Below are 27,381 nucleotides of genomic sequence, written 5' to 3' on the forward strand. Positions count from 1 at the left end.
AGAAGTTGTTCAGGTCTGTCCTGGGTACCATGATGTTTATTGAGTACAAGTCACCGTTTGGACAAGCAGTAGGTGTTCCTGGAGGGGTGGCCAGGGTAGGTGGCAAATGGAGCACGTGCTCCTGGACGGCAGTGCTCAAGGGGGGCGGGAAGGCTGTGCTCACATATGCACTGATCATGTGACCAAGTGTCCAGGATGTGCTGGGATCCAGACCAGGACACTTGTGAGAGGTGGGCCTGAGGTACACTAGCTTCCTGCTGAGGAGTACGTCCCTGCCTGCACATCAAAGGTGGTCACCATGGGACCTTCATCGGGGAACCTCACCCAACATCTCAGGACAGCTGCTAGGAAAACCATGGGCTGGGAACAGGCAAAGCATGGGTCACACAGGGGCACAAAGCTCAAGGAGAGGCAGAGAGGGGGCCCAGGACACAGGGGACCCTGGAGCACAGTCCTGGAGGACTGGCGAGGAATGAGTGAGGCCAAAGGCACTTGAACAACATGTGGTTTGAGAACGAGGGCAAGGAAGACCCCAGCCTGCTGGGTTCATCTCATGCTCTGGACACACAGCTCACAGTCCCAGAAGGTCATCTCAGGGTCATCGTGGGCTGGGCCAGGGGCCACCACTCTCTTCACTCCCAGCCTGAGCTCCAGGAACCAGGCTGCCGGGAGCCCCACCTGAGATTAGGAGAGAGATGTGCATGTGGTCCTCAGGGACTTCCCAGAGCCCCCAGTGCTCAGCTCCTGGTCCCCATGGCAGGGGAAGCCGCAGAGGGATGGACGGGCTGGGTGCAGCCGTGGGATTTGTTCTAACATGGAGACCCTCCAACTCCACCAGCCACCCAGGGCCTCCCTTTCAGCCTTCAGGGACCTGGTGTTGGAAGCACACTGAGCACAGCTCCAACGGGAAACAAAGGGAAGCAGGACCTTGCTGGGCACCATCCTGCCCACTGCAGGATTCCAGCCTACGCAGCAGCCTTGAGGGACAGGGCTCTGTCCAACGCCCCGGCCTGAGATGCAGTGAGGACCCAGACACACAGAAGCAACACTCGGGACCTTTAAATGTAGGTGCTGGCCAGAGCAGAGCCCTGCACGTGGGAGCAGTACAGCAAGAGCAGCACCACGGACCCCAGGGCACAGAGGTGCACACCTGTGGGGCTCAGCAGGGCCCCAGCCTCCTCCCCCTCATCCTGGTGGCCCTCCTCGGGCTCTGCTGCATCGTCATAGTCCTCCTCCTGCACGGGGTCCCTGGATTCTGGGGACGCGTCATCTCTCTCCCCGACAGGGACAGCTTCGATGTCCTCATACACGCCCTCCGAGGGCTGCTGTCCAGACAGTCCAGAACCTGCGAAGGCAACCACTCACAGAGGGACCACCCCTGCAGACGGAGCCCCTCCCACTGGCCCTGGAGCCTCTCACACATGCAGAAACCCAGCTCCTCTGCAACAGCCTCTGCACAGCAGGACCTTCAGTCATGCTCTGCCCCACCCTAGACCACAGATCAAAGGGTCCTGGGGGGAAGGGGTCAGTCCCAGGCCCTGGACACGCCCTGACGGGCCCCAGATAAAAGGGCAGCGTGAGGGATGGATGAGAGACTCCTTGGTGCCCAGGAAAGAGGACTCTCTTTGTAGGTCTTCTCAAAACGGAGTGAGACTCAAGCCCAGGTCCCGGGTCCCCGACACCTTGTGGCTCCACAGAAACTCACCTAGCGGTGGCTGCTAGGAAGACCCTGCAGCAGGCAGGACAGCGGCCAGAGCAGAGAGGGCCTGCCCACTGGCATCCCTAGAGCTGCCCCAGACTCCGCCCCCAGGGACCCTGCTCCCCATGCCCACTCATCCACCTACCCATGCAGGCAGCGCTGCTGTGGCACCTCTGGACACCCAGCACCACGAGGACGAGGCCCAGGACACAGCCAAGGACTAGGCAGGCGATCCCAGGCAGGGTCCAGGCCTCAGCAGCAGGTGGAGGGGCCAGGGAAGGGGCTGTGGGGGCAGGAGGGGCCTCCTGAGTACTGGCTGCCTGGGGCATTGTGACCCTGGGTCTGGATGACCTCAGCCTCTCGGGGGCGGAGTGCATGGGGTGGGGCCTCAGTGCCACCCCCACAGGCAGTGCTCCCCCTCAGATGGCCAGAGGTCCCATGGCAGAGGTGCCTAGCGGGGAGGCCCAGGGTTCAAGGCTCAGGTGAGAGGATACGGACAGGACTGCCCAAGTGCCCAGGCCCCAGTGGAGGGCTCAGAACAAAGGTCCTGGTGTGAGGGCCTGGGTAGAGGGCTCGGAGCTCAGCCAGGAAAATCCAGGGGACAAGGCCCAGGTGCGAAGGCCCAGGTTCGGGGCACAGGACTCACGACCAGCCCATGCACCCAGGAAGAGCACTATGCGCCTTTCTGCCCCTGCCTCTGCTCTGCTGTGGATCTAGAGCCACAACATCCCAGAAGCCACAGCAAGCAAGGGCCCACCCCAGGCACCATGGAAAATCCCTCTGAGGCCAGGGCCTGGGCCTCGGCCCCTCACAGGCTCCTCACCCACCCAGGCACAGGAAGGACAGCTGCTGTCATCAGGGAAGGGGCCTGGATCACCTGATCAGGGTCTGACCAGACACCTGCTCCCAGAGGTCCCCAGGGCAGTCAGAGCTGAGCCCCACTGCAGGGCCTCTAGGCACACAAGGACTGGGGGTCGGTGGGGACAGGATGCCACCTACCAGATGCAGTGGTCCCAGGGACACCTGCTGGAGAAATATGGCCTGAGCACCAGCATGGGGAGGCAGAGGCGCCCCAGCAGCACCGACCTGCCAGCACCCAGGGGCTGCCTGGCCACCCTCGGCAGAGGCACCCAGGACCCAGGTGGCAGCCTGTGCCAGGAGCACCCAACCGAACCCTGTGGGATGTGGCCGAGCAGAGGAGGGGGACGCAGGCACACGCCCCCGGGCGCCCGCCCCCGGGGTCCCGCCAGCTCACCTGAGCAGCGCACGCCCGCGTCCTCCTTGTGCTCGCAGTCTCCACGTCCCCAGGGCTCCGCCGGGCAGCCCCACAGGGACGCCTCGCTGCCGCGACACCCCACCTCATCCAGCCACACCGGCCCCGAGCCAGGCCGAAGGCGGCGCCCCGCAAGGCATCCACCGCCCGTCCGCAGCCCAGCTGGCGGCACACGACCTCGGCGTCCGCCAGGTCCCAGGAGTCGTCGCACACGGTGCCCCAGGAACCCCCGTGCCAGAGCTCCACGCGTCCAGAGCAGCCGTCCTCGCCGCCGCGCAGGCGCACCGCGCCCTCCTCTGGAATGGTGCAGAGGTTACCTCGGGCCGCACCAGCGGGGCAGGGGCACCTGCGTGCCGACAGAGGCATACCTGGGCAGCTGAGGGCTGATGAACAGTTGATGGTCTGCTCACCTTCCTGAGGAACTTCTGCTTTCTCTGTGTGGAATTTGGACACATCAGTGTCTGTGTGCTCAGCCACTTAATCTGTGGAATACTAGTTTCCTTCCCCTTTTCCTTCCTGTCTCCCCCTGGATCAGGAGTTTCTGTTTCTTTTGGGGAGAGAGCTTCACACCTGAGGGGATCCACACACTGTTCCTGGCGGACTGTCCTTAAAACGTTGCTGGGTGCCCAGGGGTGCTGTTTCCCCCACTGGTGGAATTCCAGGGGACTGAGCTGGCTCCAGTTGGAGCACACTCAGCACAGAGCCTCAGGAGCCCCAGTGCAGGAACCCACCCCTCAGCCATCCACAGGTACTGCCTACCTCCTCGGCTGTCACCTGCGCAGAGGACCCAGGCCTCCTCCCCGCTGGAGCAGGAATTCTGGTTCCAGGGTGCTGAAGGGCATTGCCACAGGATCCTGTCGTGCCTGTGCCTACAATGAATGGAGGCCACCCAGCGAACCACGGGGAAACGCCGGCTTCCTGCCTCAGTCAGCAGTTGCCCCTGGGGCCCACAGCCCAGCTGCATGCACAGGATCCCAAGGGAGGTAGAGCTCAGGGTCTGGCAGACACTGCCCCAGGTCCCATTGTAGAAAATTTCCAGGCGCCCAGCACATGGCTGGCTGCCGTTCTGTAGCCTCAGATATGTGAACCCTGCAGACAGATGCTGGTCAGCAAGGCAGAGCTCAGGAGGAGTGGAGGTGTGGGAAGGGGTGGACCCACTGCACCCACCTGAGCAGAAGACCCCAGCGTCCTCCTTGTGCCCACAGTCGTGTTGTCCCCAGGCTCTCGACGGGCACTGCCACAGAGCAGACTCATCGCCCATGCAGGCCAACTCGTCCATCCAGATGGGTCCAGCCCCAGCCCCAAAGTGGGCGGACCCCGGTGCGCTCAGGGCGTGGCCACAGCCCAGCTGCCTGCAGACGACGTGCGCGTCCTGCAGGTCCCAGGAGTCGTCGCACACGGTGCCCCACTCGCCCCCGTGCAGCACCTCCAGGCGCCCGGCACAGCGCCCTGGCCCAGCGGACAGCCGCACCCGCAGGCTCCCTGCGGAGAGACTGAGTCAGGGGCGCCTGGACTCTGGGGGCCAGGGGGCTGGGGGAAGAGACTGTTACCACACTCACCAGAGCACACGACGCCCACGTCCCGCGAGGCCCCCGCGGGCACCAGCTGGAACGTGGACACATTGCACTGGGTCAGGCGAGTCTCGGAGCCCATGCAGCGCGCGCGGCTCAGCCACACCCGCAGGGCACCGCGGACAGGGGCGGGCGCATCGTAGGCTCGCTCTGCCCTTCCGCACCCCAACTGCCGGCACACCACGCTGGCGCCTCGCAGGTCCCAGGCGTCGTCCAGGACGCGGCCCCATGCACCGTCTAGGGCGACCTCCACTCGGCCATCGCAGCGGCTCTGACCGTCGCTCAGACGCAGGGCGTCGAGGAGACCTAGAGGAGCAAGAGGGGTCCCATGGTCTCAGGGTTAGTGGCCCCGGCCTAGAAAGGGGCAAAGCCCACCCCGCAAAGCCCCGCCCACTCTCAGCACACTTGGAGTGCGCTCTCTGAGCACTTTTCCAACCTCCTGCCGACCTCCCTCTTCCTCTGCCAAGATCCTACTCACCCACCTGAGCAGAGGGCAGAGGCCGAATTTCCTGGGGCACAGACCTGGGCCCCCAGCGTGCTCACCGGGCAATTCCACAAATAGGGCTCTGTCCCCACACAGTGAAATACATCTGGCCAGAGGGGAGCTCCTCCTTCCCCAAAGTGGCCTCCTGGGGGTGTGGCCACAGCCCTGCCGCAATTCAGCTGGTGGCAGAGGACGGTGGCATCTTCTAAGTCCCAGTGGGTGGCACAGAGGGGCGCCCAGGACCCCTGCACCTGGAGCTCCACGCGGCCCTCACAGCTGCTGCTGCCATTGACCAGCCGGAATTCTGGGGAGAGACGGAGTCCTGTGGCCCGGATTCCAGAACTGCTGTTCCCTTTAAGCCTCCTTACACTCTGCACACACCCAGTCCTGGCACAGGTAAGGTAGGAAGTACAGCTTTGCTGGTGGAATCACCAGGGGCAGGTGGGGGCACTCCAAGTATTGGTGCTGTGTATCAGCTGGGGAATGTGCCCAAAGAACTCATGGGAGTGAGTTCTATGAGAAAGAAGCAACTACTCACAGCAGGAAAGGAACAAAGTTCAAACTCTGGCTCAGAATCGGGAGAGACCCAATGCAGAATTAGTCTGAAAATCCTAGGAGAGTAATAGTTCCTCCCCTCTTCAAAGGAAATCTCTGTCAAATCTCACTAACCTTACACTTCCGCAGACTATCAAGACTGCACATGGGGGAACAGTCTGCACAACAAACTCAGGTAAGCTGCCAGAATGTGCAGGTGACTAAAATCCACAAGCTCTGGATAAGGGCCACTATCGTGTCTGGAGGTCCTCCTCCCAATATTCAAAATGTCCGTTCTTAACAACAAAGTTACAATTCTGGCAAAACACAGACCAACTGAGAATCTCCAAAATTAACACCGTTTAAGAGAACTGTGGATGCCACCAGGCTAAGGGAAGTCCTAGAAGAGAGAGAGAGACAGAAAGAACATTTGAAGAAATCAGTATTTGATCAATCGTAGGAAGGTATGTATTGCGCATCCAGGAAGCTCAAGAAACACTGAGTAGGTGATACTCATCCACGTACACTTGAACCACTAGGTATATTTCCAAAGGAAAGGGGGTCAGTGTGTCTTAAACGTCATCTGCATGCCCACATTCATTCCAGCACTCTAATAGTAGCCACGACACGAACGACCCCATGTCAAGGGGGGATGGACAAAGAAAATGTGGCACTCACACAATGCAGGCCTGTGTCACCCTTCACAGGAAGGAAATCCTGTCATGTTCAACATGTGGAAGAACCTGGAAGCTGCTGGTTATGCTCAAAGGCCAGGCCCAGGAGGGCAACTGCCACATGATCTCATGTGCATGTGACATCTGAAGAGTCAAACTCAGGAAGAACAGAACAGGAGGGACTGGAGCGATGTTAGTCAAGGGGACAAATGTCAACTGGACAGTAGAAATGAGTTCAGGAGGTCTACTCTACAACTATGATCACTACAGACGTGTTACCTCTTCAAGAGGCCCAGGGAGTAGACTAAGTGTTCTCCCTGCAAATAAAAGACAACTGTGCGAGGTAATTCAGATGCTCAGTGGCTTGATTCAGCCATACTTATCAAACATGACGGTGCACACCTGAAAAAATACTTAAATGTGTCAATTTAAATAACAGATAAAACAATGAAACACTATTGTTATGCTGAAAAACTAAATACAAATAACATTAGCAAAAGCTCACTACATTATAAAAATTATAGTCAAACTGTGAAAAGACAAAAGGAGTCATAGGAGCAGCAACAAGAAGTGACCCGTCACATACTATAGGGACTCACAATGAGGTGAGCACCCAGGTTCCCATCAGTCCCCATGGTGAAGACAAAAGGCAGGATACCATGCAAAGGTCTGTCAGGAAACAACCATCAAACAAGCATTCTACATCCAGCAACACTATTTTTCAAAACTAAAGGAAAAAATAAGACATTCTAAGACAAAGCCCACTGTTAGTAGACCTTCCCCCAAAGGAACAGTAAAGAGTTCTTCACATTGAAATGAGAAGCCAAAGAAGAAACACTTGTAAAGGAAACCACATAAGGAAACACAGAAGCCAGTGTGACTGTGTTCTTGACATTTTCTCCTACATTAGATACAAAAATATACATAAAAGGCACATATCTGTGTAAACAACATAAAGGGAGAGACAGTTATGTAGACCAGAATATTTGTGTATCTTTGGATTTTGTGAGGAGAGTGGATACCAGGGATTCAACTCAGGGGCACTCAAACACTGAGTCACATTCCCAGTCCTTCTTTTGTATTTTATTTAGAGACAGGGTCTCACTGAGGTGCTTAGTACCTGCTATTGCTGAGGCTGGCTTTGAACTCAATTCCTCTTGTTTCAGCTTCCCAAGCCCTGGGATTACAGGTGTACATCACCTGGTCTGGCAAGTAACTTTGAATTCTGAAGCTGTTTCCATCAATTTGAAAGACAAGACATTGTTACAAGTTTAACATTTTAATTGGAACCCCCAAGTTACCAAAAAAAATTTATTTCAAATATAATGAATTTGCAATCTCATGGCTTCTAAGCTATTCTCAAACACCAAAATATCAGGCAAAAATGAATCCATCAGTTTATGCACAGATAAAGGGTATGCCCAGAAACACACTGTCTCTAGAGATATGGGACACGCTCCAGCACATGACACACATCAGAACACACTGTCCCTAGGTGCAGGGGACACCCTCCAGGACACTAAACAGGTCAAGATGAACTGTCCCCTAGGTGCAAGGAAAACCCTCCAGGACATTCCACAAGTCATGAAGCACTGTCCCCTAGGAGCAGTGGACACCCCTCACAGCACACTCCACACATCAGGACGCACTGTCCCTAAGTGCAGGGGACACCCTAAAAAACACTCCACACATCAGGACGCGCTGTCCCTAGGTGCATGGAACACCCTCCAGCACACTCCACAGGTCAGGACCACTGTTCCTAGGTGCAGGGGACATCCTCCCAGCACACTCCACAGATCAGGACGGCACTGTCCCTAGGTGCAGGGGACACTCTCCAGGACACTCCACAGGTTCAGGACGCACTGTCCCTCGGTTTCAGGAGACACTCAACAGGACATTCCACACGTCAGGAACACTGTCCTAGGTGCAGGGGACACCTCCAGCACACTGCACACGTCAGAACACTGTCCTAGGTTGCAGGGGACACCCTCCAGCACACTCCACATGTCAGAACCCTGTTGTAGGGGCAGGGGACACCCTCCAGCACACATCCACACATGAGAACACTGTCCTAGGGGCAGGGGACACCTTCCAGGACACTCCAGAGGTCAAGACCAATGTCCCTACGTGCAGGGGACACCCTCCACGACACTACACAGGGAAGGACAAACTGTCCCAGGGTGCAGCGTACACCCTCCAGACACTCCACAGGTCAGTACAACACTGTCCGTAGGTGCGGGGACACATTCCAGCACACTCCACACATCAGGAACACTGTCCTTAGGTGCATAGGACACACTACTGGAGCCTCCACAAGTCAGGACACACTGTCCCTAGGTGCAGAGGACAACCCTCCAGGACACTCCACAGTTCAGGAAACACTGTCCCTAGGTGCAGGGTACACCCACCCTCACACTCCACACTTCAGTACACACTGTCCCTTGGTGCAGGGGACACACTCCAGGAGACCTCCACACGTGAGAACACTGTCCCTAGGTGGCAGGAACAGCTCCAGGACACTCCATAGGTCAGGAGCAACTGTCGCTAGGTGCAGGGGACACCCTCCAGGACAACTCCACAGGTCAGGACACAGTGAACCTAGGTGCACGGACACAATCCAGGACACTCCACAAGACAGGAACACTGTCTCTAAGGTGCAGGGACACCCTCCAATACACTCCACAGGTCAGGACCACCTCCCTAGGTGCAGGGGACAACCTCCACGACACTCCGCACAAACAGGAACACTGTCCTAGGTGCCGGGGACACCCTCAAGCACACTCCACACGTCAGGAAAACTGTCCTAGGTGTAGGGGACACCTTTCACGACACTACCACAGTTCAGGAACACTGTCCCTAGGTGCATGGTACACCTGCCCTCACAACTCCACACTTCAGGACACACTGTCCCTTGGTGCAGGGGACACACTCCAGGACACTCCATAGGTCAGGAGCACTGTCGATAGGTCAGGGGACACCCTCCAGGACACTCCACAGGTCAGGACCACTCTCCCTAGGTGCAGGGGACAAACCTCCCCAAAACTTCGCACGTCAGGACCACTGTCCCTAAGTGCAGGGGAACACCCTCCAAGATACTCCACACGTGAGGAACACAGTCCCTAGGTAGAGGGGACACCCTCCAGGACTCTCCACACGTCAGGAACACTGTCCTAATGCAGGGGACACCCTCCAGCACACTTCACACGTCAGGAACACTGTCTTAGGTGCAGGGGACAATCTCCAGGACACTCCACACTTCAGGAACACTGTCCTAGGTGCAGGGGACACACTCCAGCAAACTCCACATGTCAGGAACAATGTCCTAGGTTCAGGGGACACCGTCCAGCACACTCCACACCGTCAGGAACACGTCCTAGGTGCAGGAGACACCCTCTGTGACACCCACCGTTAGGACCACTGTCCATAGGTGCAGGAGACAACCTCCAGGACACTCCACAAGTCGAGGAACATGTCCCTAGGTGCAGGGGAGACCCTCCAAGACACTCCACAGGTCAGGAACACTGTCAGCTAGGTGCAGTGGACACCCTCCATGACACTCCATAGGTAAGGAACACTGTCCCTGGAGCAGGGGACACCCTCCAGCACACTCCACACGTCAGGAACACTGTCCTAGGTGCAGGGGACACCCTCCAGCACACTTCACAGGTAAGGGAACACAGTCCCTAAGTGCAGGAGACACATCCACGACATCCACAGGTCAGAAAACACTGTCCCTAGGTGCAGGGGACACCGTCCAAGACACTCCACAGGTCAGGAACACTGTCCCTAGGTGCAGAGGACACCCTCCAGCATGCTCCAACATGTAAGGGACACTCTCTCCAGGTGCAGGGCACACCCTCCAGGACACTCCACAAGTAAGGAACACTGTACCTAGGTGCAGAAGACACCCTCAAGGACAATCCATGGTTCAGGAAAACTGTCCCTAGGTGGAGGGGGACACCCTCAAAGACACTCCACAGGTCAGGACACACTGTCCATAGGCGCAGGGGACACCCTCCACGACTCTCCACAGGTCAAGATACACTGTCCCGAGGTGCAGACGGACACCCTCCAGGACACTCCACAGGTCAGTACACAATGTCCCCTAGGTGCAGGGGACATCCTCCAGCGCACTCCACACGTCAGGAACTCGGCCAAGGTGCAGAGGACCCCTCAAGCAAACTGCACACTTCAGGAACACTGTACTAGGTGCAGGTTCACCCTCCAACACACTACACACGTCAGGAACACTGTCCTAGGTGCATGGGACACCCTCCAGGGACACTCCCACAGGTCAGGACCACTCTCCCTAGGGGCAAGGGACAACATCCACGACACTCCGCACAACAGGAACACTGTCCTAGGTGGCAGTGGACACCCTCAAGCACACTCCCACGTCAGGAAAACTGTCCTAGGTGTAGGGAACTCCCTCCAGAACACTACACAGGTCAGGACTACTGTCCCTAAGGGCAGGGAACACTCTCCAGGACACTCCACACGTGAGGAACACAGTCCCTAGGGGGAGGGGACATGATGCAGGACACTCCACATTCAGGAACCTGTCCTAGGTGCAGCGGATACCCTCCAGGGCGCTACAGAGGGTCAGGACACACTGTCCCTAGGTGCAGGGGACACCCTCCAGCACACTCCAAATGTCAGGAACACTGTCCCTAGGTGCAGGGGAACACCCTCCAGGACACTCCACAGGTAAGGAACACTGCCCCTGGGAGCAGGGACACCCTCCAGCACACTCCACACTTCAGGAACTCTGTCCTAGGGCAGAGGACACCCTCCAGTACACTCCACAGGTCAGGAACACTGTCCCTAGGTGCAGGGCACACCGTTAAGACCACTCCACAGGTCAGGAACACTATTCCTAGGTGCAGGGGACACCCTCCAAGACACTCCACAGGTCAGAACACTGTCCTAGGTGCAGGGGACACCCTCCCAGCGCACTCCACAAGTCAGGAAACACTGTCCCAGGTGCAGGGGATTCCCACCAAGACACTCCACAGGTCAGGTACACTGTCCCCTAGGTGCAGGGACAGCCTCTGAGACACTCCACATGTCAGGAAAACTGTCCCTAGGTGCAGGGGACTCCCTCCAGCGCACTCCCACACATGAGGAACACTGTCCCTAGGTGCAGGGGACACCCCTCACAGCACACTCCCACACGTGAGGAACACTGTCCCTAGGTGCAGGGGACACCCTCCAGCACACTCCACACGTGAGGAACACTGTCCCTAGGTGCAGGGGACACCCTCCAGGACACTTTCACACGTCAGGACACAGTGTCCCTAGGTACTGGGACACCACTATAGGACAATCCCCGGACAGGAAACACTGTTCCCTAGGTGCAGGAGACATCATCCACGACACACCACAGGTCGGAACACTGGTCCCTAGGTGCAGGGGACACCCTCCAAGACACTCCACACATCAGGACAACACTGTCCCTAGGTGCAGGGGACACCCTGGCGACACTCGAAACTTGAGAACACTGTCCCTAGGTGCAGGGGACCCCCTCCAGGACATTCCACAGGTCAGGAACAAGGTCCCTACATGCAGGGGACACCCTCCAGGACACTCCTCAGGTCAGGACACACTGTCCTAGCAGGGGACATCCTCCAGGGCATTCCACAGGTCAGTACACACTCTCCCTAGGTCCAGGGACACCCCCCAGCACACTCCACATGTCGGGAACACTATCCCTAGGTGCAGAGGATACCCTCCAGGACACTCCACACATCAGGAACACTGTTCCTAGTTGCAGGGGACACGCTGCAGGACACTCCCCAGGTCAGGAACACTGTCCCTAGGTGCCGTGTACACACTCCAGGACACTCCACACGTAAGAAACATGTCCCTAGGTGCAGAGGACACCCTACAGTACACTTCACAGGTCAGGACACACTGTCCCTAGGTGCAGGGGACACCCTCCAGCACACTCTACAGGTCAGGACACACTGTCCCTAGGTGCAGCGGACACACTCCAGGGCAATCCACAGGTCAGTACACACTGTGGCTAGGTGCAGGGGACACCATCCAGTGCACTCCACAAGTCAGGAACACTGTCCAAGGTGCAGGGGACCCCTCCAGCACACTCCATAGGTCAGGAACACTGTCCTAAGTGCAGGGGACACTCTCCAGTACACTCCACACGTCAGGAACACTCTCCTAGGTGCAGGGGACACCATCCAGGACACTCCACAGGTCAGGAACACTGTCCCTAGGTGCAGGGGACAGCCTCCAGCGCACTCCACACGTCAGGACACACTGTCACTAGGTGCAGAGGACACCCTCCAGGACACTCCACACGTGAGGAACACTGTCCCTAGGTGCAGGGACACCCTCCAGGACACTCCATAGGTCAGGAACACTGTCTCTAGGTGCAGGGGACACCCTCCAGGACACTCCACAGCCGGACACAAATCAAAACCACCCTAAGATTCCATCTCACCCAATTAGAATGGCGATTATCAAGAATAGCAACAACAGGTGTTGGCGAGGATGTGGGAGAAAGGTACACTCATACACTGTGGTGGGGCTGCAAATTAGTGCAGCCACTATGGAAAGCAGTGTGGAGATTCCTTAGAAAACTTGGAATGGAACCACCATTTGACCCAGCTATCCCACTCCTTGGCCTATACCCAAAGGACTTAAAATCTGCATACTACAGAAATACAGCCACATCAATGTTCATAGCTGCTCAATTCAATTAGCCAGACTGTGGAACCAACCTAGATGCCCTTCATGATTGAGTGGATAAAGAAACTGGGTATATATCTACTATGGAATATTACTCAGCCATAAGAATGATAAAATTATGACATTTGCAGGCAAATGGATGAAATTGGAGAATATCATGCTAAGTGAGATAAGCAATCTCAAAAAGCCAAAGGACGAATGATATCGCTAATAAGTGGAGGTTGACACATAATGGGGGGGAGGGAAGGGTTAGAGTTAGGGTTAGGGAGGGCGGCAAGTATGGAGGAAGGAACTACTGTATAGAGGGTAAAGAGGGGTGGGAGGGTGGGGGGAGGGAAAAAATAACTGAATGAATCAAACAACATTGCCCTATGTAAATTTATGATTACACAAATGGTATGCCTTTACGCCATGTACAAACAGAGAAACAACATGTATCCCATTTGTTTACAATAAAAAAAAAAAAATCAGAGCTGAAATCAGTGAAATTGAAACAAAAGAAACAATTCAAAAAATTGACAAAAAAGTTGATTCTTTGAAAAAGTAAACAAAATAGATAAAGCCTTAGCCACACTAACAAAGAGAAGGAGAGAGAAGACTCAAATTACTAAAATTCTGATGAAAAAGAAGATATCATGACAGACAACAGTGAATACACTCATAATGAAGAGCTACTTTGAAAATCTAACTCCAAGAAAATAGAAAATCTCAACCAGCAGGCAGCCCTGCCGCTGCCATGGCACCGTGAGCGGGCAGCATTGCTGCCGTCTGTGGCTGTGGGGCCCGGTTGGCAGCGCTGCTTCCGACCTGCTGGTCTTCAGGAAGCCCGGGGGATGGGAACCAGCTCACCACTGCCCAGGGCGTCCTCCTAGGCATCCACATGATGGGTTTTACAGAATTAATGGACAGGTTCAACCTGACGTGCAAGTCGGAACATGACATGAAAAAACTGGCCACACCTTCACCGTTCATATTACTGAGTGACATTTGGAGCATGTGCTGTGTTTGGAGGGGACATCCTAAATATCACAGGGAATGTATTCCTGGCACTCGGGACAGTGGAGAAAAATCAAGGAGTGACATCATTACCCTGGTGGCAAAATGCAGTCTAGAGATACAGGAGATTTGGGATCGACCACACCAGAGAAGGCCAGGATCTACAGCTAAAGATAGGTAGTAATCTTAAAAGAGTGTTCCAACTGGAAAAAGAAAGAACTATCTAAAGTTTCAAAAGATAAATGACCAGCTGAGAAAAATATTTATAACATATAAAGGGTAAATTTCTCTAATATTGAAAGAGCACCTGGAAATTGAAACTAACATAAGAGAAAATGGGTGAAGACCTGAATAAATGCTGCATAGAAACACATATATTTAAATTGTATAAAAGATCACCATCTTCATTCATAGTAAGAAAAAATGCCAGTTGAAAATAACTGAGATACTCTTTCCTACCTGTAGATAGGCAAAAATTCAGATGCTGGAAACCCCAGTTGTTGGTTGTCATGCTGGTGGAATGAAGAATGGTCAGCTTCTGTGGCAGGTGACTTGGTGATCTTTATCAAGAGTGAAAGTGCATGGTCTACCCAGCAATTCTACTTCTGAATTCATCCTAGGTATGCCTGCATGTGTGAACTGTTGTATGTACAAGGTTATTAATTGCAACATGGTTGGAATAAAGATTGAAAACAGCCTATAGGGAACTGATTAAATAACAATAAGTCTACAGTGACATTCTCTGTAACTTTAAAAACACATTCATTACAAAAATTTTCTTGTGTCTCTCTGTACACTCTTTCTCCCAGCATTCCCCTCCCATATCCCCAAGCAAACACTCATCTCCTTTCTGTTGCTAGATATTATTTTTGCTTCTTAAAAAGAATGTTATAGGCGTTGGGCATGTAGTTCAACACATGTGAAATCATGGGTTCAATTCCCAACACTGAATTTAAAATGTATACAACAAGTAGAATCATACCATTGTACTTTTTCTGCTATTTTTGTTCTGCATAATTAAGAATTTCTCGATTTATAGAGTGTATCAGTAGTTAATTCCTTTTTTGTATTTTTTCCTATTATATGGCTGTATTATACCGTGGTTTGTTTATTACTGATTTATGGATGGACACTAACTGGTGTCAGTTTTTGGCTGCTACAATAAAGCTATTGAAACATCTGTATAAAAAAAATAGGAAAATCCTAGAAGACATTGACAAATTTCTAGAGACATATGATCCTCCCAAACTGAACCAGGAGAACATACACAATTAAACAGATCAAAGCCTACCAACCAGAAAAGCCTAGGACCAGATGGATTCTCAGCCAAGTTCTACAAGACCTTCAAGAAGAATCATCCCATACTCTTCAAAGTATTCCAGGAAATAGAAAAGGAAGGACCCTTCCAAAACTCATTCTATGAAGCTAGTATCACTCTGATACCAAAACCAGAAAAAACACATCAAGGAAGAATATTTTAGAGCAATACCTCTGATGAATATGACACAAAAATCTTTAACAGAATTTTGGAAAATCACATACAAAAACATATTAAGAAGATAATGCGGGGAGATCCAAGATGGCGGACTAGAGGGAGGCTGCGTTCCTTGTTGCTCCATAACTCCGGTTTTCAAGCAGAGGATATTTGTTTCTTGGTGAGGCAGTTTTTGCTGCTTATTCGATCCCCTGTTGTTACCGTGTCTACTGAGGTCACCTGCAGTTTGCCAGCATATCGACAATGACTTTTTATGAGTGAGATTGCTCACTGGGCACCTATTCTGTCATTTGCCTGCCTCTTGCTTGTCCATCGCCTGCCTTTCACCTACCCATCACCACCACCCGAGTTCACTCCCGATCGTCCGACAGCTGCCAGCAAACTGATCGCCAACACCCATGGAGCACCAGCTGCCTGCTGTTGCCAGGAAGTTCTTTGTCACCATACCTGCAGCTTTGGTTACACGTGGCTACCGCTATTTTGAGAAACAGCCCGGCCCCGTAGGACCCCTAGTCAGACTGACTGAGCCCGTCTCCAGGATCCCTCAGCCCAACCAATCACCTCCCTGCCTCCGGGGCCCTCACATCCACTGACGTTCCTGCCACCAGGACAGCCAGACCAGCTGACTGTGTCTTATCACTGGGACCCCAGACCAACTGATTGCACCCAGCCTCCAGAATCCCACAACCACAACAAACACACTAACCTCCAGGACCACTGCCAGACCAAACGCATCCTGCGTTCAGGACCGCCAGCTGACCACGTCCACACCCCTGAGCTGCAGCTCCCCATTGCAACACCATTTGGAACCAGAGTGGCCATCTTGGATAATCCTGGAAGCCGTAGCTCCGATCTTCAGGTGGGGCAAATCCCATCCTGAGACATCTGCTGGAGACTTGAAGTTTATTGCCAGGTACCTCTATGTCATCAGGCTACTGAGGACTGGAGGTCTGAATACTATATGATTGTTATACTGTAGATTTTCTTTCTTCTCCTTATTGAAATTTTAAGTTTTTTATTCTTTACTTTTTTTTTGCTCTATTTTCCTTTTGTTTACCTGTTTCCTCAGGGTCTCTTCCTCCCTTTTTGCATGCTAACATCCAATTTCTTTTGATTACACTCTCACCCTTTCTATTATCTATATTTCTGTATATCTTTTCTTATCCCATTAACAGCTACACCTATATCCCTCTGCATCCTCTTTGTCCTCCATTAGAAACTGCAGACCTTATTGTGAATTTGTTTCTTATACTGAAGATAATATTTGAACTCATTTTATTATGACAATTTTGTTATTGTTCATAGGGGTTATTTGGTCTAGGATTGCATAGTGTCTGAATTGGGCACTGCTAATATTGATCTCCCCTTAAAGAAACGGTTTTTGAAAACCTATAGGGCCACTATAAGCCTATAGGGGAAAATCTGCAATACCCCAGATCTGCACTGCTAGAGGGGAAATACATGAACAACATGAAACAAAACACAAATCTAGATTCTATATTAAGATTCATGACAGGGGTGGGGGGGGGGGGGGAGGGAAAAAGTAACAATGAATCAACAATATTGCCCTATGTAAATTTATGATTTTTTTAATTAAAATAATAAATCAAAAAAAAAAAAAAAAAAAAGAATTCAATGACAGTAGGGTAGAAAAATGTCAGAAAAGGACTTCAGATTATACATGATTAAGATGATTCGCGAAACAAAGGATGAGATAAGAGAGCAAATGCAGGTAATGAATGATAATACCAATAAGCAATAAGCAATGAATGATAATACCAATAAGCAGGAAGCAAGAGATCATTTCAACAAAGAGATAGGGATTCTCAGAAAAAACAAAGGAAATCCTTGAAATGAAGGAAACAATAAACCAAATAAAAAAAACTCAATGGAAAGCATCACCAAAAACTAGACCACTTGGAAGATAGAACCTCAGACAATGAAGACAAAATATTTAATCTTGAAAATAAAGTTGCCCAAACAGAGAAGATGGTAAGAAATCATGAACAGAATCTCCAAGAACTATGGGACATCAGGAAAGACCAAATTTAAGAATTACTGGGATTGAAGAAGGCACAGAGATACAAACCAAAGGAATGAACAACCTATTCAATGAAATAATGTCAGAAAATTTCCCAAACCTGAAGAATGAAATGGAAAATCAAATACAAGAGGCTTACAGAACACCAAATGCACAAAATCACAACAACCCACACAAAGGCACATTATAATGAAAATGCCTAACATATAAAATAAAGATAGGATTTTGAAGGCCACCTGAAAAAAGCATCAGATTACATATAGGGGAAACCCATACAGATAGCAGAAGACTTCCCAACCCACTCTAAAAGCTAGAAAGGCCTGGAACAACATATTTCAAACTCTGAGAAAACATGATTGCCAACCAAGAATCTTATACCCAGCAAAACTAACCTTCACTTTGGAAGACAAACTAAAATCCTTCCATGATAAATAAAATTTAAAAGAATTTATGAATAGAAACCCCATGCTAAAGAATATTCTCAGCAAAATATTTCATGAGGAGGAAATGAAAAACAACAATGTAGGTCAGTAAAGGGAGGAACTACCTTAGAGAAAAAGCACTCAAAGGAGAAACCAAGCCAACTTAAAAACCAAAATAAGCCCAAGTGACTGGGAATACAAATCATATCTCAATAATAACCCTGAACGTTAATGGCCTAAACTCATCAATCAAAAGACATAGACTGGCAGAATGGATTAAAAAGAAAGACCAACAATATGCTGCCTGCAAGAGACTCACCTCATAGAAAAAGATCCACAGACTAAAGGTGAAAGGATGGGAAAATACCTACCACGCACATGGACCCAGTAAAAAAGCGGGGGTTTCCATCCTTATATCAGATAAAGTGGACTTCAAGCCAAAGTTAGTCAGAAGGGATAAAGATGGACATTTCATACTGCTTACAGGAACCATAAATCAGGAAGACATAACGATAGTAAATATTTATGCCCCAAACAATGGTGCATCCCTGTACATCAAACAAATCCTTCTCAACTTCAGGAATCACATAGACCACAACACAATTTCTAGGAGACTTTAATGCACTGCTGTCACCACTAGATAGATCTTCCAAACAAAATCCAACCAAAGAAACCATAGAACTCAATAACACAATCAATAACCTAGACTTAATAGACATATATAGAATATTCCATCCATCAACGAGCGGATTCACTTTCTTCTCAGCAGCACATGGAACCTTCTCGAAAATAGACCATAGATTATGCCACAAAGCAGCCCCTTAGTAAGTGAAAAAAAAGAGATACTGTCTTGTGTTCTATCAGATCTTAATGGACTGAGAGTAGAAATCAATGACAAAATAAAAACAGAAATTACTCCAACATCTGGAGACTAAATAATATGATATTGAATGAAACATGGATAACAGAAAACATCAAGGAGGAGATAAAAAAAATTCTTAGAGGACAATGAGAATGACAATACAACATATCAAAATCTCTGGGACACTGTGAAAGTGGTACTAAGAGGAAAATTCATTGCATGGAGTGCATTCCAGAAAAGAATGAAAAGTCAACAACTAAATGACCTAACATTATAGCTCAAAGCCCTAGAAAAACAGTATAACAGCAAAAGTAGTAGAAGACAGGAAATAATTAAAATCAGAGCTGAAATCAATGAAATTGAAACAAAAGAAACAATTCAAAAAATTGACAAAACAAAAAGCCAGTTCTTTGAAAAAGTAAACAAAATAGATAAACCCTTAGCCACACTAACAAAGAGGAAAGAGAAAACTCAAATTACTAAAATTCTTGATGAAAAAGGAAATATCATGACAGACACCACTGAGATACATAACATAATCAGAAGCTACTTCGAAAATCTGTATTCCAACAAAAGAGAAATTACCGAAGACATTGACAAATTTCTAGAGACATATGCTCCTCCCACACTGAACCAGGAGGACATACACGAATTAAACAGATCAATATCAAGCAATGAAATAGAAGAAGCCATTAAAAACCTACCATCCAAGAAAAGCCCAGGACCAGACGGAATCTCAGCCGAGTTCTACAAGACCTTCAAAGAAGAACTCATTCCAATACTTCTCAAAGTAAATAGAAAAGGAGGGTCCCCTACCGAACTCATTCTATGAAGCTAATATCACCCTCATACCCAAACCAGGAAAAGACACATAAAGGAAAGAAAATTTTAGACCAATATCCTTGATGAATATAGATGCAAAGACCCTTAACAAAATACTGGCAAACTGTATCCAAAAACATATTAAGAATATTGTGCACCACAATCAAGTGGGGTTCATCCCTTGAATGCAAGGATGGTTCAACATCCTTAAATCAATAAACGTAATCCATCATGTCAATAGACTTAAGGATAAGAATCATATGGTTATTTCAATTGACGCAGAAAAAGCATTTGACTAACAACACCCCTTCATGCTCAAAACAGAAAAAATAGGGATAGTAGGAACGTACCTGAACATTGTAAAGGCTATTCATGCTAAGCCCATGGCCAACCATTCTTAATGGAGAAAAACTGAAACCATTCCCTTTAAAAAACGGGAACAAGACAGGGATGTCCTCTTTCACCACTTCTATTCAACATTGTCCTCGAAACTCTAGCCAGCGCAATTAGGCAGACTAAAGAAATTAAAGGGATACGAATAGGAAAGAGGAACTTAAGCTGTCACTATTTGCTGATGACATGATTCTCTATTTAGAGGATCCAAAAACTCCACCAGAAAACTTCTAGACCTCATCAATGAATTCAGCAAAATAGCAGATATAAAATCAACACGCATAAATCTAAAACATTTTTATTCATAAGCGATGATACATCTGAAAGGGAAATGAGGACAACAACTCCATTTGCAATAGACTCAAAAAAAAAAATACTTGGGAATAAATCTAACCAAAGACGTGAAAGATCTCTACAATGAAAACTATAGAACACTAAAGAAAGAAATTGAAGAAGACCTTAGAAGATGGAAAGATTGCCCATGTTCTTGGATAGGCAGAATTAATATTATCAAAATGGCCATACTTCTAAAGGCGCTATACAGATTTAACAGAATTCCAATTAAATCCCAGTGACATTTCTCATAGAAATAGAGAAAGTAGTCATGAAATTCATCTGGAAGAACAAAAGACCCAGAATAGCCAAAGCAATCCTGGGCAGGAAGAGTGATGCAGGAGGTATCACAACACCAGACCTTAAACTCTACTATAGAGCGATAGTAACAAAACAGCATGGTACTGGCACCAAAATAGACAGGTAGATCAATGGTACAGGATAGAAGACACAGAGACAAACCCACATAAGTTTAGTAACCTCATACTAGACAAAGGTGACAAAAACTTACAATGGAGAAAAGATAGCCTCTTCAACAAATGGTGCTGGCAAAACTGGAAATCCATATGCAGTAAAATGAAATTAAACCCCTATCTCTCACCCTGTACAAAACTCAAAATGGATCAAGGATCTAGGAATTAGACCTGAGACCCTTCACCACATAGAAGAAAAAGTAGACCTGAATCTCCATCACATTGGCTTAGGACCAGATATCTGTAACAAGACCCCCATAGTTCAAGAAATAGAAGCAAGAGCAATAAATGGGGTAGATTCAAACTAAAAATCTTTTTTCTCAGTAAAGGAAACCATCAATGATGTGAAAAGAGAGCCTACAGAGTGGGAGAAAATCTTTTACCACACACTTCAGGCAGAGCACTCATCTACAAAGTTTATAAAGAACTTAAATTTCATACCAAAAGTACAAAGAACCCAATCAATAAATGGGCTAAGGAAATGGGCAAACACTTCATGGAAGAAGATATATAGGTGATCAATAAATACATGAAAAAGTGTTCATCCCTAGTAATTAGAGAAATGCAAATTGAAACCACCCTACGATTTCATCTAACTCCAGTAAGAATGGCTATTATCAAGACACAAGCAATAATAAGTGTTGGTGTGGATGTGGGGGAAAAGGCACACTCATTCTTTGCTGATGGAGTTGCAAATTGGTGCAGCCACTCTGGAAAGCAGTGTGGAGACTCCTCAGAAAATTTGGAATGGACCCACCATTTGACCCAGCTATCCCACTCCTTGGTTTATACCTGAAGGACTTAAAATCAGCATACTACAGTGATGCAGCTACATCAAAGATCATAGCAGCTCAATTCTCAATAACTAGATTGTGGAACCAATCTAAATGCCCTTCAATTGACGAGTGGATAAAGAAACTGTGGTATATATACACAATGGATATTACTCTACCATAAGGAAAAATAAAAATATGCCATTTGCTGGTAAATGGATGAAGTTGGAAAATATCATGCTAAGTGAAATAAGCCAAGCCCACAAAACCAAAGGCTGAATTTTTCTCTGATAAGTAGTAGATGACAATATATAAGGAGGGAGGTGGGGGGGGAGAGAATGAAAGAAATTTTGGATGGTATAAAGGAAAATTGCATGAGAGGGTTTGGGGGAAGGAAAGATAGTAGACTGAGACAGACAGTATTACCCTATGTACATGTATGATTACATGAATGGCATGAATCTACATTGTGTACAACCACAGAAATGAAAAGTTGTACCCATTTGTGTACAATGATTCAAAACGCAGACTGTAAAAATTAAAAAAAATTAATAATAATAAGAGAAAAAATTAAAGAGCTCACAAGACTCAAGGACACCGTGTTCACGGGTGGGAAGGCTTAACATGGTGGAGGAGGCAGCTCTCCCCAGTATTCCTAAAGACTGAGAGCAATCCCTATCTGAACCCCAGCTGGCTTCCTTGTGGAAATCGACAAACTGACCCTAAAGTCCACAGGGAAGCTCAAGGAACCCAGATCATCCCAAGACAATCTTCACGATATGATTAGATAAGAGGACGCACAGTTAGTGCACAGCCAGAGAAATGATAGTTATACTCCATTTGTGTACAATGAATGAAGATTTTTAAAAGACTGCAAAGTACAAAGCCATAGCAACAGAAACACGTGGTACTGGCTAGGCATACAGACCAATGCAACAGACCTGACGTACAGAGATGCATCCTGATAAGGCTGGTCAACTGATTTTTGACAATTAGAGGGTGCCAAGACCATTGAATTGTCTTTTCAACCAACAGTGCTGGTATGACTGGATACCCATATGCCTCACATCATTCCTAAGAATTCCTTTAAAATGTCAAATGCCTAACTTTAAAAGCCAAAATTATAAAAAACCTCAGACCAAGACAGGTGAGTCATCACGACCTGAGATTTGGCACCAAAAGCACATACAACCAAAGAAAATTGATAGATTGGACTTCGAAAGTTTTTGCCTCAAAGGACACTCTTGAGATCCACAGGACAGCCTGGGGACAGCAGGGAACATCTGCAAACCACGTGTCTGGTAACGACTCACCTGGAAGTTTTCAGCTCTTACATTTCAGTAATATAAACACAAGTAACGTGATTAAAATGAGCAAAGGATCTGAACAGATGTTTCTCCAAAGAACATACACAAATTGCCACTAGCGCACGCAAGACGTTTGGCATCCTGAGTCACCAGGAATCCCAGTCAAAAGGAGATAGCAGTGCACAGTCACTAGAATGGGTGTTGTGATTTTACACGAGACAGCGGAGGTATGGAGGAAGATGTGAGAAGCCAGATCACAGCTGTGGGAAGGCGAGACGGGAGGCAGCGTCCAGCTCCTGGTGTGCTCCCTGGAGTCCCTCCCAGACCCAGCAGCTGCACCTCCCAGGTTGTACCTAGGAGAAACCAAACCACGTGAGGCCCTCTGCCGGCAGAAGCCACCAGCGTGGCGCTGTGAGGTGGCTCCTTCCCCCCTCAAGAAGCTTGCAGTGCTTCTCTGTGTTTCTTATTTGCTTTATTTTATTCAGTTCCAGGTGTTCGAGCAGATGGAGTCGGCAGAATGAGAAATCACAGAGGGTAGGAGCAGGCATCCGGCACTTCCAGCACGCTGGCCCAAGCGCCTGGGGAGGCCACTGAAAGGCCTCCACAGGGGCTCCTTGAGCCATGCTGGGCGCCACCTCGTCCCAGGGACCTCCTCTTCCGTGCCTCCAGGTGTAGAAGTCTCCTTCATTAATCGGAGCTCTGCTGATGCTGCGTCTGCATCTTCAGCGACGCCCAGAGCAGCGTGTTGACGGCCTGGTCCCGGCTGTGGAGCTTTCGGCAGCAGACGGAACCTTAGGGAGTGGAGGAGGCTGGGTCATCAGGGGCTGCCCTTGGAGGGGACGAGGGACCCCAGTGCCTTCCTATCTCTCCTTTTCACTCTCTAGCATGATGTGAATGGGCCTCCTCCGCCACACACCGTGCCCTGGTGTGCTACCCCTCCAAACGCCCAGAAGCAACAGCCATACCATGGCTGAGCCTCCAGACCATGCGCCACAATCAGCCTCTCCTCTTCCTTAGTCTGTTTATCTCAGGTGTTCACTATGTTACTCAGCCTTTCGTTGGCAGAACCAAAATACCCAGCAACTTAGAAGATCTAAGAGGAGGAGCCTGGGCTCAGGGCGTCAGGGCTCAGTCGGAGGCCAGCCAGCTCCCTCCCTCTGGGCCTGAGGTGAGGCAGAGCCTCATGGTGGAAGAGTGTGGTGGAGGAAAGCAGCTGGGTTCACGATAACCAGGAAGTGGGAAGAGAGCAAGCAAGATGACAGGGATGAAACACAGACCCCTAAGTCACACCCCGGTGGCCACACCCAGGTGATCCATTCGAATCGCTAACCCGCCAGCGGATCTGTCACTGGTGAGTTCACGGCCCTCGTCACCTACTCTTTTCACCCGTGAACACTGCTGCGTTAGCACAGGAGATTTTCTTAGGGGACGTTTCATACCCAAACCATAATATTGGCTACGGCAATGGCAAAGGACCACGAGGGGCCTACACTTTTAGTCTGCTGAGATTTCCTTGTGGCCCAGCACATGCACTGTGACAAGTGGCCCTGAGTCCTGCTGCCGTGGAGCCGATGCTGCTCTGGCGTTCTGGGCGTCTCCCGTGCACACCGCTTCAGCTCAACAGGCGGAACTTTTCAAATGTTCTGTGGACAGTAAACAAGAACACCAACCCTTGGACATGTAAGGAATGAGGGGGTTGCAAAGGTCTCATCAATCCCACACGACACCATTTCCCTCCCTGAAAACTGGAGAAGGAACGGTCACTGTGTAGAGCCTGGAGGAGCTCAGAGTTTACAGTTCGTGGTCCTCCTGCAGGGCTGAGACCAGCCTGGACACAGGGAGCTCTCGTGTCAGATTTCCCCTTTACTATTACTAATAGCTGGATTCTGAGAAAACCAGGCAAAAGTGTCTCATTCTGGGGTTGATTTTCCTTACGCTTTACGATTTTTTTTTTTTTGAATTTAATGCTGTGAAACAAGCCAAAAACAAACATAGAGATTTAGCCATTTCGTTACTCAAATACTGTAGTATGAAAGTTGTCAGAATCAAAATGAACGTGCTTATGTCACCCTGAGAAAATAAATAAGTAAATCTGCGAGGCCACGAAGGGGCATCCCACACACGATGCGCAGATAGTGGTCACAAGGGCTCTGCCAATCATCACGCACACAAACAGCAATAAGTGTTGGCGAGGATGTGGGGAAAAGGCACACTCACACACTGCCGGTGGGACTGCAAATTGGGCAACCACTATGGAAAGCAGTGTGGAGATTCCTCAGAACACTTGGAATGGAACCACCACTTGACCCAGTCATCCCACTCCTAAGTTTATACCCAAAGGACTTAAAATCAGCCTACTACAGTGAGACAGCCACATCACTGTTTGTAGCAGCTCAATTCACAATAGCTAAGCTATGGAACCAACCTAGGTGCCCTTCAACAGATGAATGAATAAAGAAACTGTGGTATATACACACAATGGAATATTACTCAGCCTTAAAGAAGAATGAAATTATGGCATTTGCTGGTAAATGAATGGAACTGGAGAACATTATGCTAAGCAAAATAAGCCAAAACCAAAGAACCAAAGACCGAATGTTCTCTCTGATATGTGGATGCTAATTCACAATAAGGAGCGGGGGAGAACAGAGGTAATTTGGACTTGACAGAGGAGAGTGAAGGGAAGGGAGGGGAGAGGGCACAGGAGGAGGAAGGATGGTAGGATGAATGGGACATTACGACCCTGGGTGCACATATGATCACATGACCTATGTACAATGACCTGCGTACAATGACCTGTGTACAACACCATGCACAACCAGACAAATGAGAAGTCACACTCCATTTATGTCTGATGTGTCAAAATGCATTCTACTGTTATGCACAACTAAGTAGAACAAATAAGTTAATTAATTTAAAAAAGGCTCTGCCAAACCACATCTGAACACAGGGAGCCAGAGGGTGTGGCCAGTTGTCTGCAGAACCACCTCTGAACACAGGGAGCCAGAGAGCCAGCTGCAGATCCGCCCCTGCTGCAGCCCTGTGGCCAGGCAACACCGTTTCAAAATATCCTGCCCACTTTCGACTTTGAAAGCTTCCCCTCCCCTCACCTGGTGGGTGCATGTTCAACTCCTCTTGGTGTGGACATGCCAGGTCACAGGGCATCCACACTACACGAAACCTGGACCCTGTTCCTCTCCGGGGCACCCTGGTTCCTAGGGCCCCGGGTTCCCACGGCAGAGCTCCGCTTCTCCAGGGACAGCGCTACGCTCCGGGAGCTGTCTGATTGTCATCTAGGTTGACAGTCGGTGCACCAGGGACCAGACTCCCAGGCCCATGCTGTGCTGGTGTGGGCTCAGCGGTCACAACAAAAGTACCTTCTGGGGGTGCAGACAGAGCAGGTGGGCTACTGGGAGCTGCACGTCCTCTGCCTTCAGTCTTGCTTCAAACCTAGACCTGCTCTAAAAATAAAGTTCATTTTAAAAAATATAATAGATGACAGGCGAATAAGAGAAGGATTTGAGCCAAGAAACAAGAAAAATTTCATGAAAAGGTAACAGGAGGGGATTTGGTGGAGACGGCAAGCAAGCTCCCACGGCCACTCTGAGGCTCTCCCCACCTTCATCTCACCTCACTGCAGGAAACCAGACTAAACCCGTCCAGATACCATCTCACCTGCCTTGATAGAACGTCGTGAGAGCGCTGGGCTCAGGAGCTGGGGAGGTGGAGCTCCTGGAATGCTCGCTGCCTGTTTGGGGTGGGGAGTGGGTGGAATGCTCAGTGAGCAGCTTGCCTGTCCTTCCTGGACCCAGCATGCCCACACCTAAGAGAAATTACAACACACAGGCCAAAAGAACTCAGGTGGAATGCTTGAAACAGCTTCATCCATAACACCCAAAATGCTAAGTAGCCCAGCTGGCCTCAGAAAGAAAGAGGAAGCGCAAACTGGTCCAGGGATAGCACCTCAGCAGAGTGCAGAGCAGACATACAGGATCTCAGCAACAGACTTGAGTAGACATCACTACGTCCCTTCCCGGCCGGGCCAGCTTCTCGAGGTGTTTGTCCGTCCTGCAGCGGCTGCAGTGGGCGCTGCTGGCAGGGCATCCAGGCCCTACTGGGTGAGGACTACTTCTGGACTTGACAGGGCATCCGTCGCCCTGCATAGGCTCACACTCTGTAGGAGACTAACATCCCTAAATCACACACCAGAAGAAAAACTGAGCAAGTGTGCTGCTCCAGCGGTGCTGCGATGCGCCTCTGGGTGGGAGATGCAGGAGCTCGGACAAGTGTGGCATCACAGGGGAGTGGACAGCCATACTCCTGAGTGACCCACTGGGATAAGCAGGGGCGGGCGGCATAAGGCAGGTCAGGTAGATGGAATCCAAATAGGTCATGACGTGGTGTTTCATTACAAAACCCTTCCAGCTCGGTTTGTATGTTTGAAATTTTCCACAATGAGAGTTGGAAAAAGATAAAAAATCTTTTGTTACTTGAACATTTTAAATTACCAGATTTAAATAC

The 27,381-nt window shown here is 49.6% G+C and overlaps 1 protein-coding gene across 1 annotated transcript; it reads right to left on the bottom strand.

Moving 5' to 3' along the window:
• Nucleotides 1-453: 453 nt before the first annotated feature.
• On the bottom strand, nt 454-5,455 carry LOC306660312 (scavenger receptor cysteine-rich domain-containing protein SCART1-like; the record flags this gene model as incomplete). The annotated part of the gene is given in 11 exon segments (XM_079138417.1): nt 454-678; nt 1,151-1,345; nt 1,845-1,982; nt 2,699-2,725; nt 2,955-3,089; nt 3,092-3,268; nt 3,341-3,406; nt 3,732-4,061; nt 4,140-4,454; nt 4,532-4,849; nt 5,026-5,455. Coding segments are annotated over 11 exon segments (2,211 nt in total), but the record flags the coding sequence as incomplete, so codon positions are not given.
• Between the last annotated feature and the right edge of the window lie 21,926 nt (nt 5,456-27,381).

This window comes from Sciurus vulgaris, assembly GCF_902686455.1.
Source record: "Sciurus vulgaris genome assembly, chromosome: 4".
Taxonomy (NCBI): domain Eukaryota; kingdom Metazoa; phylum Chordata; class Mammalia; order Rodentia; family Sciuridae; genus Sciurus; species Sciurus vulgaris.